Below are 17,690 nucleotides of genomic sequence, written 5' to 3'. Positions count from 1 at the left end.
GCATGATTAGCCTGAAGAACTCTTGTCCCACCTTCCCTAGGTTTTGAGAGAAGAGAAAGAATGAATCTAAAGTGGACATAAGTCTGACCACTATTATTATTTTTTCTTCTAATAGCATCCAGAATTGCCTTGGGGGTAAAAATCTCCACTTTTATTCTATGTGATTTGGATGGAATTGTCTTGACTCCTGGTTCCAAGGCAGGACACTTGACACACTTGTGTTTGCATTAATTTATATTTCTGTGGCCAGTGATATTGGTTCAGCATTTGGAAATGACCCTGGATTGTTCAAGATTGTCAGGGCTGGTGTTTTGCTATGACACTTGGGAAGCTTGTGAAGATTTTCCTTTGAGGATGTTTAACTGCAGGTTGTGTGTCTGGAACTGCCAGCAACTGTTTGGTTACACCTCCGGAAGTACCTACCTGAGCATGAAGTCAACAGAGCAGACATCAAAACCAACAGAGGGGCAGAGGCAGATTCTTGGTGATATCTTTGATCCACAAGCCTATAAGTGAAACCAGATCTTATAGAATTTTCTGTTATGTGAATTTATAAATCCTTTTTGTTGTTTATGTTCTTTCTGCTGTACATCCCTCACTCCTTTTAAAAGCATCCTAACATGAGATCTTAGTCAGTGATATATATCTTTGCTAGGAGATAGCCAGGAGGGGGTTAACTGAAGGGTAGTGTGCAGATGACTGATTCTGTGTGGGCATGCTGTGCACCTATAGTTGGTTAGGTCATGCCCCACAACTGCTAGGTGTGTGGTGTAGTACACAGTGAGCCTACAGAAAAGTGCTTCTGTCCAAGGTACCATAATCCTAAAGAACAGAACTTATCTAGAGCAGATGGAAATACTGACCACCTGGTCAAATGTTGATCCTTGCTTGGATCCACTGAGGGGAGAAAGAACTTTGGGGGACCAGTCATTTGGATATTCTTGTGAAATTGTTCTGAACAATAGGCCATTCTAAAACTGAGTGTTTTTTAAAAGAAGTGATGTTTGTGTGTGTAATTGGATTGTCATCCTATCAGATGTATTGGCCTCTAATTGTTTCAAGTGTGTTAGTTGTGTTGCTCAAACCAAAAAGTATTCAAACCAAAAGGACTAGAACTGGTACAGAGAATATGTTTTGACCTCTATTCATTCATTTATTCATTCATTCATTCACTCACTCAGAGACTGCTAATTGCTCATCATGATCTACATTCTCCTCTTATTTGGACCTCCACATGCTCCCTTACATTTAGATGAGGACAGGTGACTGAATTCTTGTCAATGGAATGTGAGCTGAGGCGATGTATCCCACTTTAGATCTGGTCCATAAAAACCTTCCGCATGTGCTCCTCCATGTTCTTTTTCTATTCTAGATTGCTGGGATGGAGCCAATTTCCCATGTTGAAGATTCCAGGACCCTACCGACCTGGATTCCTGAATGATTGCATAGAGGAAGACTATCCCTCCAACGTGCTTACCTTACCATTGCTGTAGGCCAGTAGGAAGTAAATTTCTATTGTGCTTGAGCCATTATATATTTTGGGGACCACTTTTTACATTAGTTACCCTTCCCACTAATACATTTACCAAATATGTATGGAGCTCCAAATATGTTATAATATAGGTATATACTTCCAATTAAAGGAATTCTGTGGTAAGCTCTCTAGAGTTATAAGGCACATACATCTCTGGTGTCAGTCATCACTATTGCACCTGATTACCTATGCAAAGAGCCTTCCAATATAATTCCCCATTAGATGGTAGGCTTCCTTAGGACAGGGCTACTTTTCATTTTCTATAACGTTTTTATGGTTGGTTCACTTAGTAAGATTCTGCGTGCAAAATGTTGAATGAAAAATGTATGAATGGAACACATCTTCTAACCATGCCTCATGGACTTTTTTCATTAATTATACTCTTACTAACTCTATCATCAACCTCAAGAATGAATCAAATGTTTGGAACCTTCAAAAACGGTTATGCCTAGCAGAAAAAGGATGAATTTGGGAATATACGCTCAAACTTATTTTAGACTTATTTAACTTGAGATGCTGGGTCATTAAGGAGATACCCTTGTAAACAGTTGGAACTCTGTGCAACATTTTAGAATAGAGGCAATCATTGAAATCTTGGAGTAGATGAGATCATGGGAGGAGAGAAGAAAAAAAGAAGCAAGGTCAGCCTTGTGGAACAAACGAAATAAAAGACTGTTAAAGACCCTATGCCTTATGCCACTTTGTGCCTCAGGACCTAGCACAAAAATGATACATAGCAGTTGCTGATGAAGAGAACCTTATAGAAGTTAGTGTAATAGGTTTTGTAATGATTTTGCTAACAATTATTTTGCGAATAATTCCACATCAAAAACATCCTCCAAATCCTAGTGGCTCATAACAACAAACAACTTTTTTTTTCTTGTCCATGGATCTGGGGGTAAACTGGGTGGCACAGCCTCAGGTTAGAGTTGGGTTCTGGTGTGCTCTACAAGTCTCTCATGTAAGGACAAGGTTAAAAGAGCAGTGCCTGCTTGCAGCAAGCCCATTCCATGGAAAATGGCCTTTTGCTTGTGCCATGTCCACTTACTTTCCATGACACACAGAAGCAAGTTATCTGGCCAAGACCAAAGCCAATGGGACAGGGAGATGTATTAGCTGCCTGCTCTACCATAAGGCACTGGAAAGTAACTGGAATGCATAATCCTATTAGAAGGGGTGAAGACTGGGGGCAAAATCCAGTATCCATCTAAGTTTGAGAACTAGGACAATGCAGAGTTAGGGGGAATAGAGGAGGGAAAAATTTCCAAGAAGGTAGTCTTCAATAATAGATACAGAAGGGTCAAGAACTATGCTGAGAAAAGGCTGTTAAAAATTGTCTGTGGTTAGATAGCATTTAGTAGAGCCTGTTCAGCAAAGTGGTGGAAACATAAATCAGATGGCGTTAGGGATTGGTTTGCCAGATTTAGCAAATAAAAATTACAAATTTTGATTTTTCATTGTTTATCTAAAATTCAGATTTCATTGACCATCCTGTATTTTATCTGGCAATCCTAAAGTGAGATCAGAAAAGAGCAGTAGGAAAGGTATTGGAGGGAAAGTAGAAAAGACCATTTTGGAAAAGTTTAATGAAGGGATGGAGAGGGAAAAACTGGAAGCTCTGTTAACCAGGAAGAGTCCGTTTAGAGTGAAGACCTGAGCCATATTCCCTGAGATTGACACATACACTCATGGGTGTGGGGACATTTCTCATCTTGGGACCTAATGGGATAGAGGAAATTGTTTCAGCAGTAATTGAACACAGTGACACTGTAGCACCTTTTTTGGTGATTATAAAAACAAAAGATAAAACAAGCAAGGACTTTGTCCTGATCTTTGGGTTTAGAGTAGCCTGCATGAGGCCACCTAATAAAATTATTTCATATGCTGTTTATGCTTGGTTTACAGTGAGGACATATGAAGACTTGCACGTGTTGTGCCCCTTGGGAGGTAGCTGAGGGAACTCAGGATGGAAGTACTATGTTGTGTGTGGGTCTCTGCAAGTGACTGACTGCTGAGCTCCTCCAAAAGTGACCCTGCACATATATGAAGAGTCATGGAATCCATTTTGGAAGCAAATTCCTTAGAGAACATATAGACTGATGATGGGAGGACAGAAAAACCACTGTGGGTATAGGGGGCCAACAACTCAACTCTAAGGTGAAAATCTTTATGACATGTGCAGAATTGAGGGACATTATTGTATTGGAACTCTGGGCAGGGTTCCAGGTAAGGGAATTCAAAAGATAATTTTAATTTTATCCAAAGGATAAATATGTAATTCGACTAAAAAAAAAAAAAACCAACCTCGTGTCTTAACCCTTATTTACACTGTTCTTGAGAGCAGCATATGATGAATTCATGAATGCACAGAACATAGAGAAGTGGAGAAAAGCCTTAGAGGGAGTAGTCCACCTGCTCCATCCACCACCACCCCTCCTCCTGGTAATGGCCAAGACACTCACGCAGCATGTAATATGAGTCCAAGTTGCAGGGAGCAGCCTTAAAATTAGGGGATGGTTTGGGTTAGGGGCCTTTCCCATCTGGACTCATCATGCTTAAACATTCAGTTCAAGGGTCAGCCCTTTGTGGAGGATGCAGAGGATCTAACAGGACAGATTCTGGAGTCGGCTAGACCCTGGTTTATATCCCAGCTCTATGACGAACCAGCCATGTGACCTTTTGCTGCCTATTGCTCAGCTTCTAAGCTTCAGATATTTACATTTAAAATTTACTTAATAGTGCTTGCCTCATGGGACTATTGTGAGAAATGTAATTCTGTAGCACTTTGTATACAAATCAAATATATAGTATTCTAATTATGTCTTTATGTAATGCTCTCAGTAGACAGAAAGCTCCTACAATAGTTAATGGTTTTATCATTTTCATACCCCAAATACTTAATATCTAGTACTAAATAAATCCCTTAACAATGTTAATTAAGTATAATCAGATCATGTATCTGAATCCGGAGTTCTAAGAAATTAGTCAGCAAAAATCCATGAAGACTTAGTAAAAGTGCTTTTCCTCAAGTTTCTTCCCTTTCCATTAATGTAAGCCTCCCTGAATTTATCTAAAGAGTGATTACAGCTGTTCTGTTTCAGCCTAGATGAGAAAGAATTCCAAAGTCATCGTCTTTAAAGCTGCTCCCCATTTCAGTGACAAAACTGCCTACCCTCCACCCATTATGTGCTATTTTATTGCTTAATATTGAACAGCTTTACTCTAATAGTTTAAACTGATCAGTTGCTTGTGCCTCCTGTTGACCCAGCTGAACAGAAAATTTCATGTCTTGTAGACCAAAGAACTGAGTGACTTAATAGGGTACAATTCAGTCAACTCTTGAAAAAAATTTACACAAATGATGGGGTGACATGATTAGCTTTATTGTCTCAAATTTGATATTTAGTTGTGTTTATTTTTCTTTACAATGTTAAAATGAGGTCTATAAAAAATTAAAAGCTCTGAGAAGGTGGAGACTAGATTTCCTTATTTTACTACAATGCAACATGAAATTAGTGTTTACCAAAGTGTTCCATGAGGCATGATGATTATGAAATATATAAACTCACTTCTGAAGAGAACAATAATGAAATTAAATTAAGAAAGCTATTAATTTCTCTTTAGACATACAACTTTTAGAGACTTACTTACCTATATTGAAGGTACGGTTATTCCCTAAGGCTACTGAAGGTGATAGAGTGACTGTATTGCTTGTTTTTGTTGTCTGCCTACTCTACGATAATGTCCTACAAATTAGTCAAGACTTCAGAAGGAAAAGATGGAAAGAGGAATCAGATGCTATGTGGAGAGATGGAGGACTCAATATTTTGAAATGTCACATAACTTGAAATGATTTGGCAATTGGAAAATAGGGTTGTCTCTTTTATTAGCACACTCAAACAGCAGAAAAACCACCTTTCATTTGATTCTTACTGAGATTTATTGTTTTTTTTTTTTTAATAATGCCACTTTTCAGAAGTGTAGTCATGTGCTCATTTAGACAGGGTGACATAGTGAAAAACTTGCATGTGATGCAAAGTATACCCTTCGGGCCGCAGATTAAGACATATATAATGCAGAGACAAGTCAAGTCAAATGCCCACAACAGACAACAAATCCCAGTCTCCCCTTCCCATGATCTGGCCCCCATTTTGCACCATAGAACCCACAATGGAAATCTGGCAAAACATAGAACACAGATGGCTGCTGACTGACATGAAAAGTAAATTTTATTAAACATGTTTACATAACATGAGTTGGAAGTTCATTTAAAAGCACAGGGGAGTGTTAAGACAAGTGGTCGAAATAGAAAGATACTACCCAATTATAATTAGTTGATTGTTGGCCACTAAGACAGAACGGAATCTAGTAGAAGTGCACCAATGCTTCAGTTCTTCCTGCTCAGCACAGTGAGCAGTGGTCAACCTGTGCCCTGTGGAATGATGGGCAGATAATTCTGGCATGTGTAAATAATAATGAGTAATTCACTTGGTGCAGGCAGTATGTCTATGGATTAAAACCTAGTGTGTGCACAGTGTCTACATGTGTTACAGCCCCACAGTAGGAATCTACACCAAAATATTTATTAGAAGGAATTTGGTCCATACTACATCATGTTTTCCAGAGGGTAAAAAATAAAGTCCATCTATAGACATTTCACCCCAAACTCACAGACTGAGTCTGGCTAAAACCTGCAAAATGTCTATAACAAAAATGGATGGCTTAGATTTCTTGGTTATTTCAGTATAGTAATTAACAAGCAAACTGTACAAGTACATGCAACATACAAGCTGGCTTATGTGGAACTAACATACATTATTAAATAATCTTTTGTTTCTTTTATTTTTTCCCTTTTTTTTTTTTTTTTACAAAACCTGCATGCAGCTTTGAACAGTTCCAAGTCATGCTGCTCTATTTGTATAATCACAAAAATCGAATGACTCATAAAAGGAGGGAGAACATATTGATGCAACTGCAGTCTGCAGTTTGGAGCACATATACAGAATGTCACGAGGGAAATTCAAGGCCAAGTACAACTTAAATGAATAAAATGAAAATTGAAATTTGAGTTTATTTTACCCCCCAAAAAGTAAGATACTTTGCATTAAAAAATCAAGCTTTGTGCTTGCATCAATCTCAAAGAAATGTAAACTAAATTTGATAAAAACAGTAGTTTAGTGCAGAATATTTCAACTGGAATCCAGAGGAATATTGAACATCTCATACCATGCTCTCTCCAGGGCACATGGGTGTATTACATTGAGACATGGCCGAGAAGCCTGGGCAAAGCTGAAAATGTCATAGGATCAAATCCATTCCTAGTCACCATTTTGGGAAGTCAAAAGTATGGTTTATACACATGAGCATTTTTTGTTCCTTTTTGACTATCAGGAAGGAAAAGGCATTATAAGGAGTGTTTCCAAAGAACAATTATGTGGTTAGTTTTAGTCCCCAGCATAAGTTGCAGATTGACTTCTTTAAAAGTCTTCCATGCAAAACAATGGAAAACAAAAATATATTTTCTAGAAGGCAAACATATATGCTCTTCATTAAAAAATGATTGTGATAATTTATTTTGGAAGATGACTTGGTTTTTTTGGTTTCCACATGTAAAGACTCTGATTTGAAGAATTAAACAATTTAAACCAGTGAAACCCTTCACTGGCCTCACCTTGTCTTGCTGTTGAACACTTGGGAATTCTACAGAGACTGCTTCAGCCCTTTTTTGGGTACTTTTGGAAAAAGAAAGGAAGGGTCTCTGTTAGCATCATGAGGACTATCATAACACAGCCAGAAACTAGTGGAAATAACAAGTTCAGTGAAAAACAAAATGAAACTCAACAAACAAAAAAACAAAAAGCATGCAAATTAACAAAACATACAGAAGAAGAAAACATCTCAAACACCAGGGAAAGAACACTGCTTGTGGTCTGTGTAGAAACGTGTACAATACAACTTTTCACAGAGTGAGAGTTTCCAGTTTGTTCAATTGTGTGTGTGTTTGTATTAATCTGAAGTTTCCTCTTTTTTTCTACTTGTTAGAAGCATCAGTGACTCTCACTAGCACGCTGACTCTTACTGTAATTTGATAGATTGCCTTGTTCTGTCATATGAAGCCAGGTTTTAACAACAATTGGGACATATTATTGAAAAACTACTACAGGCAAAACACAAATTGATTGTCTGTCTCCAACAATGCTTTTGATCATGAAATATCTGGTTCAGATTATTATTCTGAAAGGTAGAGTTTTAATTGTACAACTCTAGTATGAGTTCACTATGATCGAATGCAGGGAGGCCCAGTTGAACTTTCCAGAGATGATTGGGAAGCCCGGCGGGTTAGGGGCGTGAGGGTGGGATCCACCAGTGATGAAGGTGGGAACAACTTGTACCATCCAATTACCATACTAGACAGATCGAGTTCTTCCAACAAGATTTGAGCAACACCCATAAAGCATTTATGGTCCATTCTGCCATAGTCTCCCCAGACAATCACCTGCAGAGACAGAGAAATACAATGTAACTTGAACATCTCTCTCTCACATCTGAAGGGTTCAAAGCAACTATCCTGTAAAAGTGAGCCAGGGATAGAAGGAGAAGAGGAAACAAATAGAGCTAATGTTTAGAAGGAGGCAAAGATAAGAAGAATTACTAACATTAAAGTGTGATGCTTCACAAGAATGTTTACATTTTAATGGAAGGCAAGTACTAATAAGGGGTATTATCTGCATGAGTCATGTTAAAGAAATAGATACATAGGTTTATTCATATATAAATGGAACACACTTCTTGAGTACCTATCATCTAATAAGCAATGTGCACAGCCAGAGAGATATGAAAATTAAAATTTGTGCAAACCATGAGGGCAAAACAAACAATCCCAACACAGTGTATGATGGAATGTGTGTATGATGAAATATGAACAAAGAATGAGAGTACTCATTGCCTTTCTTTTATATTATGGATTTTTTAATGAAGGAGGTCAAAAAATAACTGTGAACTGGTAATTTATGAGGAATTGCCTGTACAATTTTGATTTGATCACATGATTAATAAGTTGGTGAGTTCTCCAACAACTACCAGAATCTGGGTCAACTCCTGTTGGCAATGGACAAGCCTCACATTACACTTAATCTCAGGTTTTATTTTCTAATCATTTAGTCATCTGTAAAATGTTCTCAACCGAACTCACTCACCTGTTTTACATAGGCAATAGTGGAGAATCCTGACTTTTCAACTTACTGAATAACTTTGCCAAGTTACATAAACTCTGCGATCCTCAGATATGATCTTTAGGATGGGATAATGATGTTTACTGCCTGGGATAGTTGCAAAGTTTAAAAGAGGTGATATATGTAAGCACATAGCAATACATTTGGCATTCAATTAGGAATCTGTGTTTCTTTTTGTTGCATCATCTTACTGCGTCATCTCTCCGTGTGTGCGGTGCAATTCCTGGGCAGGCTGCACCTTTTTTCACGCTGGGTGGCTCTCCTTATGGGGTGCACTCCTTGCGCATGGGGCACCCCTACGCAGGAACACTCCTGCTTGGCAGGGCACACCCTGTGTGCTTCAGCACTGCACATATGCAATATCTGGCAGTCCTTTTCACACTTCTTTTTCCTCTCTCCTCTCCCTCTTTGTATTACAAGTCTGGAATATAGTAATGCTCAAACTCTTATTAGCATTATTTGTCCTGACATATCTTTTTCTTTTCGTTGTTTCTTTGTGTCTATTATCTATTTATCTATCAATCAATTTATCTGTCTACCTAACTACCTATCTATCTAATTGGTCCTCTATCTATCATCCTTCTAAGAGAGAGAGAGAGGAGAAAGCATGGGTGGGATAAGGCAAAAGTAGAAGATGATGGGACAAAGGAACAAAAGAAAGGAGAGAGAGAAAAAAGTTTTCCATTAGATTCACCAGCTGTTTTTAATAATACTATACATTATTTGTCTTGCAATTTAAATTGTTTCTTTCTACTCAAGAATATTATACTACATTTATCTTTACTGAGCATTATTTTCATGTTTGGCCACTTTTCCAATGTTTACATGGGTAATTTGGCTATTACAATGTAAACAGAAAAACTACTACTGACCTGAAGAACTTTACCCTGTGGACTTTCATCAAAAACCAGGGACTGTTGATACAAAGGATCAAGGGTTTTTCGTGCAATTCTTGTCTTTTTCTTGGCTATACAGGCCCCATTTTCCAAAAGGTATACTTTGACGTATGGAGCTGAACAAAGGTATATTAACATATAAGAAGTTAAAACTTAATCTTTATTTAAAATGCCTTATTCAAGAATCAGAAATGCTTATTGAATATTTCCATTGGCTATTCAAATCATTTTAAATTTCCATTGTAACATATATTTTATTCCTTAAAATCCATATTACCACTACCATTATTTTACTCATTTCAAGTAAATGTTAAGTAATCACAAAACTTTACTGACTTTGATTACAGCTGGCATTACAATTCAGATTTATATGTTAAAGCTCATATTTCCTTTTTATGGCCATAACTAATTTCATATTCTTTTCCTTTTAGAAACAAGGAACACAGAAAAGCTAGCTCTCAATTTTAATCAATCAGTTGATGAAAACAGAGCATATGAAATTCAAATATGGTAAATATTTAAACTTTTTTTTTGCCTATTGGTTCTCTTATTCAAACTCAGTAATGCTTTTTCTTACCAGGTGTAGATTTGGAACCAGGTTTTTGTGTTAGGCTTCGTGCTCTAATAACTTCAACTTCTAATTGGCCTTTTTTATCCTCCATTCCAATTTGTATATCACCTACAAGTGGAAGGTAAGCAAAATTTTTTAGCTTCTTTGAAATTACATATAATTTAAAAAAATAGCGGCTCATAACAGACTGCAAATTATGACCTTTATGATCCTGATAAAAAACTAATCTTTAGAGCTTCCCAGCCCACTTTTTCTTCACTGCTTCCAAATCAGGTTTTTGCAATGTCTATCATTTTTCTGGCATTAATCCATCTTATGAGATTCAGAAATTAGTTTTTATAGCAGAACACTAAAGTATTTACTTGATTCTAATTCTTTAGTAAGATTTCTTAACCTTTATTCCATCCAGTATATTATACTTCTTAATAAAAAACATGTAATTATCAGTACATCCATTATCTAGAGATAACCACTACAAATGTTTTGGTGTATATTCACCAGTCTCATAACATGCTGTTTTTTTTTTAATCTATGTATCTATAAATGTATTATGCATCTATCTATCTAATGACCATAAGTCATCATTTTATTGACTACAATTCTATCTCTATAACTAGCCCCCCATTGATGGAAATACTTGTTATTTATATTGTTGCAACACTAAAATGAACAGCTTTATAAAGAATTCTTGCAAACTTGGTCAATTATTTCTTAAGAGAAAAATTACAGATTTTTAATTATTGGATCAAATTTTATGGAAACTTAAAAATTTCAAGTATACTGCCAAATTATCCTTCATAAAAGTTATGGCAGCCTGTGTTATCACCAGAAGAATCTAACTCTGCCCATTCTCTACAACTCTAAAATTGGTGTTAACAAAATGTTTAATTTTTGCCAGTTGGGTGGTTAAAAAGTCATATTATAATTAGCATTTTTTTTATCATTAGGAAGGCTGAACATATTTCTATTTTTAACTTATATTCCCTCTCTTATAACTTGCCTTGCTCATTACCTTTACTCATTTTTACTGAGGTATACAATGCTTTTTTCTTATTGAAAGTACTTTTAATATATTAAAACTTCAGTATCCTAAGACTTTCTTTTTGGTCATAAATGGCTACTGAAATTTATCAAAAGCTTTTTCTGCAACTGAGATAGTAATGTGATAGGATTACAGTAACAGATAATCTATTGCAATCATCTGTGCATTTTGGGATGAACCTAAATTAAATCAGATTTCATTAATATACTGCTATATGTTTTAAAATTTTATTATTATATTTGCACTTATACCAATAATTAAGATTTGGTCTATAAATTTTTTCTCTTATTAGGCCATTTACAATTTGATATAAAATTATATTAGATCTGAAATGAGTCAAAGAGAGTTCCCTCCTTTTTATTTCTTGGAAATGTTTGGTTTAGAATTTTCATGTCTCTTCCTTTTATATTTGTTAGAACTCATCTGTGAAACAATCTGTGAACACAGTGTCTTGTTGTGGATAGTTTTAAATACTAATTATTCTATTTAAGTCTTCCTTACCTTCCATATCTTCTTGAATTCTTGACAGGATTGTCCAACTCATTTAAATTTCCAGATTTTAAACACTTAGATAGTTTCAATCTACAACTTGCTCTACTTACTTAACATTTTCTTAGAAATCCATCCAAGGTGAGGTATAGAAATTGAGCTCATTCTTTTTAATTTCTATATGATACACTATTGTATAAATATACCACATTTTATTTATCCAATTTCTTATTGGGGACATTTTGATATATTTATACTTTAGGTTGTGACAAAGAAGGCTTCAAAGAGCATTTTCAGGGTATACAGTTGGAAGTAGATTTGCTGGGTCATAGCACATATACATTTTCATTTTTATTAGATATTGCCCTGGTACCCCAATTAGTGACTGCAACAATTTAAACTTCTAACAGCAGTACATGAGGATGCATATTTCTGAAAACTGTTGCCCCCTTTGATATTAAGATTTAAAATTTTTGACCTAATAGGATGGGTGAAAAATATTATTTCATTCATTCATAGTTCCCTTATTAATAAAGAGGATAATTACTAACTACGGTTTCATTTTGTAAATTGCCTCCTTTTTATTGTTTGCTCATTTTCTACTAGGTTGTCATTTTCTTATTCATTTACTGGAGTTATTATTATATATTCATTATCATACAAGCTGCATTTACATTTGTATTAAAAATGATAAATTAATCTCTATTTTCCTTCATGATTTGTATTTTTCCCTGAAAATTTAATATATTTCTTTCACATTTAAAGCTTCAATACTTACAGAAATTATTCTTTTGTATGGTGTTAGGAAGTATAAGAACTTATTTTTCATAAGAAAATTGTTTGCATACCATTTACTGAATATTTTTCCCTAATTTATTTTTAATTTTTAAATTAAAATTAAATTTTAAAATAATTAAAAATTTAAATTTCTAAACGTGCATGGGTGCCTAGTCTGTTCCAGTGATTTATTTTTCCATTCCACTGTATATTACACTGTGTTATGTAATACGTACCGTAATTGATAACCCAAGTTTCCTATCCTTGTTTTCCTTATCCAGATTGGATGTATTAGATACATCAGATGTATGATTTAATTATTTACAAATTAGGCATTGTGCAATCCACAACCAGGTCAAGAAAAAGAACAAAATTCCAAAAATAATCCCACTCTCCTATCCTCACCCGATCATAACCTCCATTAATGTCACATTTACTTTGAAATTACTTTTTCCACTCACCTAAGAATCCATCCCTAAACATTAATTTTTCTTTTTTTTTAACTTTCTACAAATGGAACCACAGAGGATATGTCTGTTAGTAGTTTCTTTTTTACATCAATTTTATTGATATATATTAAAAAAGCATAAATCCATTCAAAATGTACATAAAATGGCACTCAGTGTGATCACACATTTGTGCATTCATCACTTCAATCATTCCTAGAGCACTTTCATTACTCCAATAATAAGACTAAACCAAAAACAAACAAAACTCATCACCTCTCAATCACTCCATGCTTCCCTGCCATAAACAGCTGCCACTCCTCTTCCTCCTGTCTAGTATATTTGCATTTATATCATGTAAAAACAGTATTATATATGCAATATCATCCATATTTGTGCTTTACATGAGGTTCTACTGTCTTATAGAGTCCCATGTTACAGCATTTAGCTTTCTAGTAATGCACATGATTTCAGACTTTCCCTTTCAACCACTATCATACCCATACAAGTAACACTGCTAGTTACAAACACTATGATATGCTTTAACCATTTCTATATATTTCTATAGATTTACAAACCACCATTTGACCAATGGTGCATAGATTAAACCTTAGCTTTCCACTCTCTACCTCATTCTATTTTTTGGTGACATGCATTCTAATTGTTAACTCTATGAGTTTGCACAATATATTTAGTTGATAATAGTGTAAGAATGCAGTATTTGTCCTTCTGTGTCTGGCTTGCTTCTCTCAACATAATGTCTTCCAGGTTCATCCATGTTGTCTTATGTTTCACGACTTCATTACTTCTTACAGCTGTATAATATTCTATTTTGAGTATATACCACAACTAGTTTATCCATTCAAGAGTTGATGGACAACTGGATTGTTTCCAAATTTTGGCTATTGTGAATAATGCCACTATGGACACTGGTTTGCAGATATCTGTTTGTGTTTCTACTCTCAGTTCTTCTGCATATATACCTAGTAATGGTATTGCTGGGTCACAGAGCAACTGTATATTCAACTTTCTTAGGGACTGCTAAACAGTCCTCCACAGTAGCTGTACCATTCTAATTACTGCCAACAATAAATGTTTCTATCTCTCCACATTTACAAGTTTCCAACTTTTAAATAATGGCCAAATAGGTATGAAATGATATCTCTCTGTAGTTTTGATTTGCATTTCCCTAATTGCTAGTGATGTTGGACATATTTTCATGTGTCTTTGCCATTTGTATTTCTTTGGACAGCTGTCTTTTGCCCATTTTGTAATCAGGTAGTTTGCCTTTTTATTGTTGAGTTATATGATCTCTTTGTATATCATGGATATCAAACGCTTATCAGATAAGTGATTGTCAAATATTTTCTCCCATTGAGATGGTTGCCTAGTCATCCTTTTGACAAAGTCCTTTGAGGTGCAGAAGTATTTAATTTCGAGGAGGTCACATTTATGTATTTTTTCTTTTGTTGCTCATCCTTCAGGTGTAAGGTTTAAGAAGCTACCACTAACCACAAGATCTTGAAGATGTTTTCCTACATTTTCTCCTAGGATTCTTATGGTTGTCGCTTTTATATTTAGGACCTTGATTCATTTTGAGTTAATTTTTGTATAAAGTGTGAGATAGGGGTCCTCTTTCTTTCTTTTGGACATGGCTAGCCAGTTCTCCCAGCACCATTTGTTGACTAGACAGTTCGGGCACAGCTTGGAGGACTTGCCAAACATCACTTGACTGTAGATGTGAGGGGCTATTTCTGAGTTCTTGATTTGGTTCCATTAGTCAATGTGTCTGTCTTTATGACAGTACCATGCTGTTTTTACTACTGTAGCTAAGTAATATGCTTTAAAGCCAGGAAGTGAGAGTCCTCCAATTTCATTCTTCTTTTTTAAGAACTTTTTGGCTATGTGGAGTCCTTTACCATTCCAAATAATTGGATAATTGGTTTTTCAACTTCTACAGAAAAGGCTGTTGGGATTTTTACTGGGATTGCACTTAATCCGTAAATCAGTTTGGGAAGAATTGACATCTTAATGATATTTAATCTTTAAATCCATGAACACGGAATGTTCTTCCATTTATTTAAGTCTTCTTTGGTTTCTTTTAGCAATGTTTTGTAGTTTTCTGAATACAGGTCCTTCATGTCCTTAGTTAAGTTTATTCCTAAATATTTGATTATTTTAGTTGCTATTATAAATGGAATTTTTCCTAATTTCCTCCTCAGATTGCACATTAGTGTATAGAAAGGATATTGATTTTACGTATTAATCTTGTTCAATTTCTTGTTCAATTTCCCAATTTAACTTCTTGCTCAAGCTCTTTTAAAAAACTGAGCAGGAAAGAATGCTACCAAACTCATTCTATGAAGCCAACATTACCCTAATTCCAAAACCAGACAAAGATTCTACAAAAAAAGAAAATTACAGACCAATATTTCTAATGAATATAGATGCAAAAATCCTCAACAAAATACTTGCAAACAGACTCCAAAAGCATATTAAAAGAATTATACACTATGATCAAGTGGGTTTTATCCCAGGTATGCAACGGTGGTTCAACACAGGAATATCAATTTGTGTAATAAACCATATTGATAAACAGAAGAAAAATCTCATGATCCTCTCAATGCAGAAAAGGCATTTGATAAAATATAGCACCCTTTCTTGATAAAAACACTCCAAAAGATAGGAACAGAAGGACGCTTTCTGAATATGATAAAGTGCACATATGAAAGACTGATAGCTAGCATTGTAATCAATAGTGATAGACTGAAAGCTTTAAATGCCCACTGTCACCACTGTTATTCAATATTGTGCTAGAAGTTCTAGCTAGAGCAAGTAAGCTAAAGAAATAAAAGGCACCCAAATAGGAGAGGAAGAAGTAAAACTTTCACTATTCGCTGATAATATGATCCTATCTAAAATCTCCTGAAAAATCCATAACAAAGCTATTAAAACTAATAGAAGAGTTCAGCAAAGTGGTGGGATACAAGTTTTGTTTTGCTTTTTTTTCTGAGGTACTAGGGCCAGGATTGAACCAGGGACCTCATATGTGCAAAGCTGGTGCTCAACCACTGAGCAGCAATGGCTCCCCTGAGTTGGTTTTCTAGTTGTCTCTTTGTTTTTAGGAGGCACTGGGAACTGAAACCAGGACTTCCCATGTGGGAAGAAGATTTTCAACAGCTTGAATCATATCTACTCCTCAGTGTTACTAATTTCTCTTTTTCCCTTTTTTTTTTTTTTTTTTTTTAAGTATTGGGGTCAGGGGACTGAATCCAGTACCTCATATGTGGGAAGCTGGCGCTTAACCACTGAGCCACATTGGTTTCCCTGAGTTGGTCTTCTCATTTGTTTTGCTTGTTGTGTTTTTCAGGAGGCACAGGGAACTGAACCCGGGACCTCCCATGTGGGAGGTGGGTGCTCAACTGCTTTAGCCACACAGGCTCCCACTAGTTTCTTTTGCTCAACATGTTTCTGGCATTCAGCCATATTATAGCATACAGCTTGTGATTCATAACTTTATTATTTGGTAATCGAATTTATAACTATGTTGCAAAATATGCATCTGTTCTTTTACTAATGGGCAATTGTGATGTTTCAAGTTTTATGTTAAAATACTGTGAACAATAATATTACACCTGTCTTCTGTTTTTAAGTATGTAGTTTCCCTCGGGTATATACTTTTTAGGTGGAATTGTGAGGGTACTAGGGATATGACTATTCAACTTTAGGAGATAATGATAAACTTCTCCAAAGTTATTTTAACAATTTGCATACCTACTAGAAGCTTATGAAATATATAACTGCATTCATATTATCAGTATTATACTTTTTACAAATAGAATGGTAAGTCAATATAATCCTGGTTTGCATTTCCTTTATTATTAATATGATTTAGCACTTTTTAAAAGTTGTATTGATTGTATATTGGTTCTCTTCTGTGAAATATTTTTCATCTTTTTGCCACTTTTTCTACTGAGTTGCCTGTGCTTTTCCTAATAATTTATGAGAGTTCATTATATAGTCCTGAAACAATCTTTTGCCAGCTGCATGCATTCCAAGTATATTCTCCTGGTTTAGAATTTGTCTTTATAATTTTAATGTGCCCTTTAGTAAGTGAAAATTCTTAATTTTAATCTATTTAAACTGATCATTCTTTTCCTTTTTGGTCATTGTAGCATCTCAAGACATTTATTTCTAACTCAAGGTCTGAAGGATTTCACTTATATTTTCCATTAAGAGTTTTAAAATTTTGCTTTTAACACTTATGTTCTTATTCCCTCTGGAGTAGAATTTTGTGTGTGGCTTGAAGTAGCGATTCAATTTCATATATTTCCAAATACATAATCTACTTTTCTCTTACCATGTATTGAAAATTCATCTTTTCACAATTGATCTGACAAATTATAGATACGAGTGTGAAAGTTGATGGGCTATAGTCCATTGGTCAATTTGCCTATTCCTGTATTAATAACACACCATTATAATTAAAGCTTCACAGTACATTACAATATGTGGCATGGAAAATTCTCATTCTTTCTCTTTTTATTTAAAATTATCTTAGCTATTGATTCCCTTGATTTTTCTATATAACTTCTAGAATCCTTATATCAAAATCCATAAAAACAAAACATAAAAACAACTACTTGGATATTTATTAGAATTGCATTAAATATATAGTTTATTTTCTTAAAAAGATATCTGTA

General features: G+C 35.0%; 1 protein-coding gene across 50 annotated transcripts in view; it reads right to left on the bottom strand.

Annotated features, from left to right (window-relative positions):
• Window positions 1-5,745: 5,745 nt before the first annotated feature.
• Window positions 5,746-17,690, bottom strand: part of RIMS1 (regulating synaptic membrane exocytosis 1) — a 538,768-nt gene continuing 526,823 nt past the window's right edge. For all 50 annotated transcript variants that reach the window (XM_058306992.2, XM_058306985.2, XM_058306986.2 and 47 more), the window contains 3 exons: window positions 10,240-10,341; window positions 9,639-9,778; window positions 5,746-8,030 (listed from right to left, as the gene is read on the bottom strand). In XM_058306992.2, coding sequence (XP_058162975.1) covers window positions 7,812-8,030; window positions 9,639-9,778; window positions 10,240-10,341 — 461 coding nt within the window. In that variant the 3' untranslated portion in view covers window positions 5,746-7,811. The remainder of the gene's footprint in view (window positions 8,031-9,638; window positions 9,779-10,239; window positions 10,342-17,690) is intronic.

The sequence above is a fragment of the Dasypus novemcinctus genome, chromosome 11 (assembly GCF_030445035.2).
Source record: "Dasypus novemcinctus isolate mDasNov1 chromosome 11, mDasNov1.1.hap2, whole genome shotgun sequence".
In the NCBI taxonomy this organism is placed as follows: Eukaryota; Metazoa; Chordata; class Mammalia; order Cingulata; family Dasypodidae; genus Dasypus; species Dasypus novemcinctus.
This window is presented reverse-complemented; position numbering and strand designations above follow the sequence as displayed.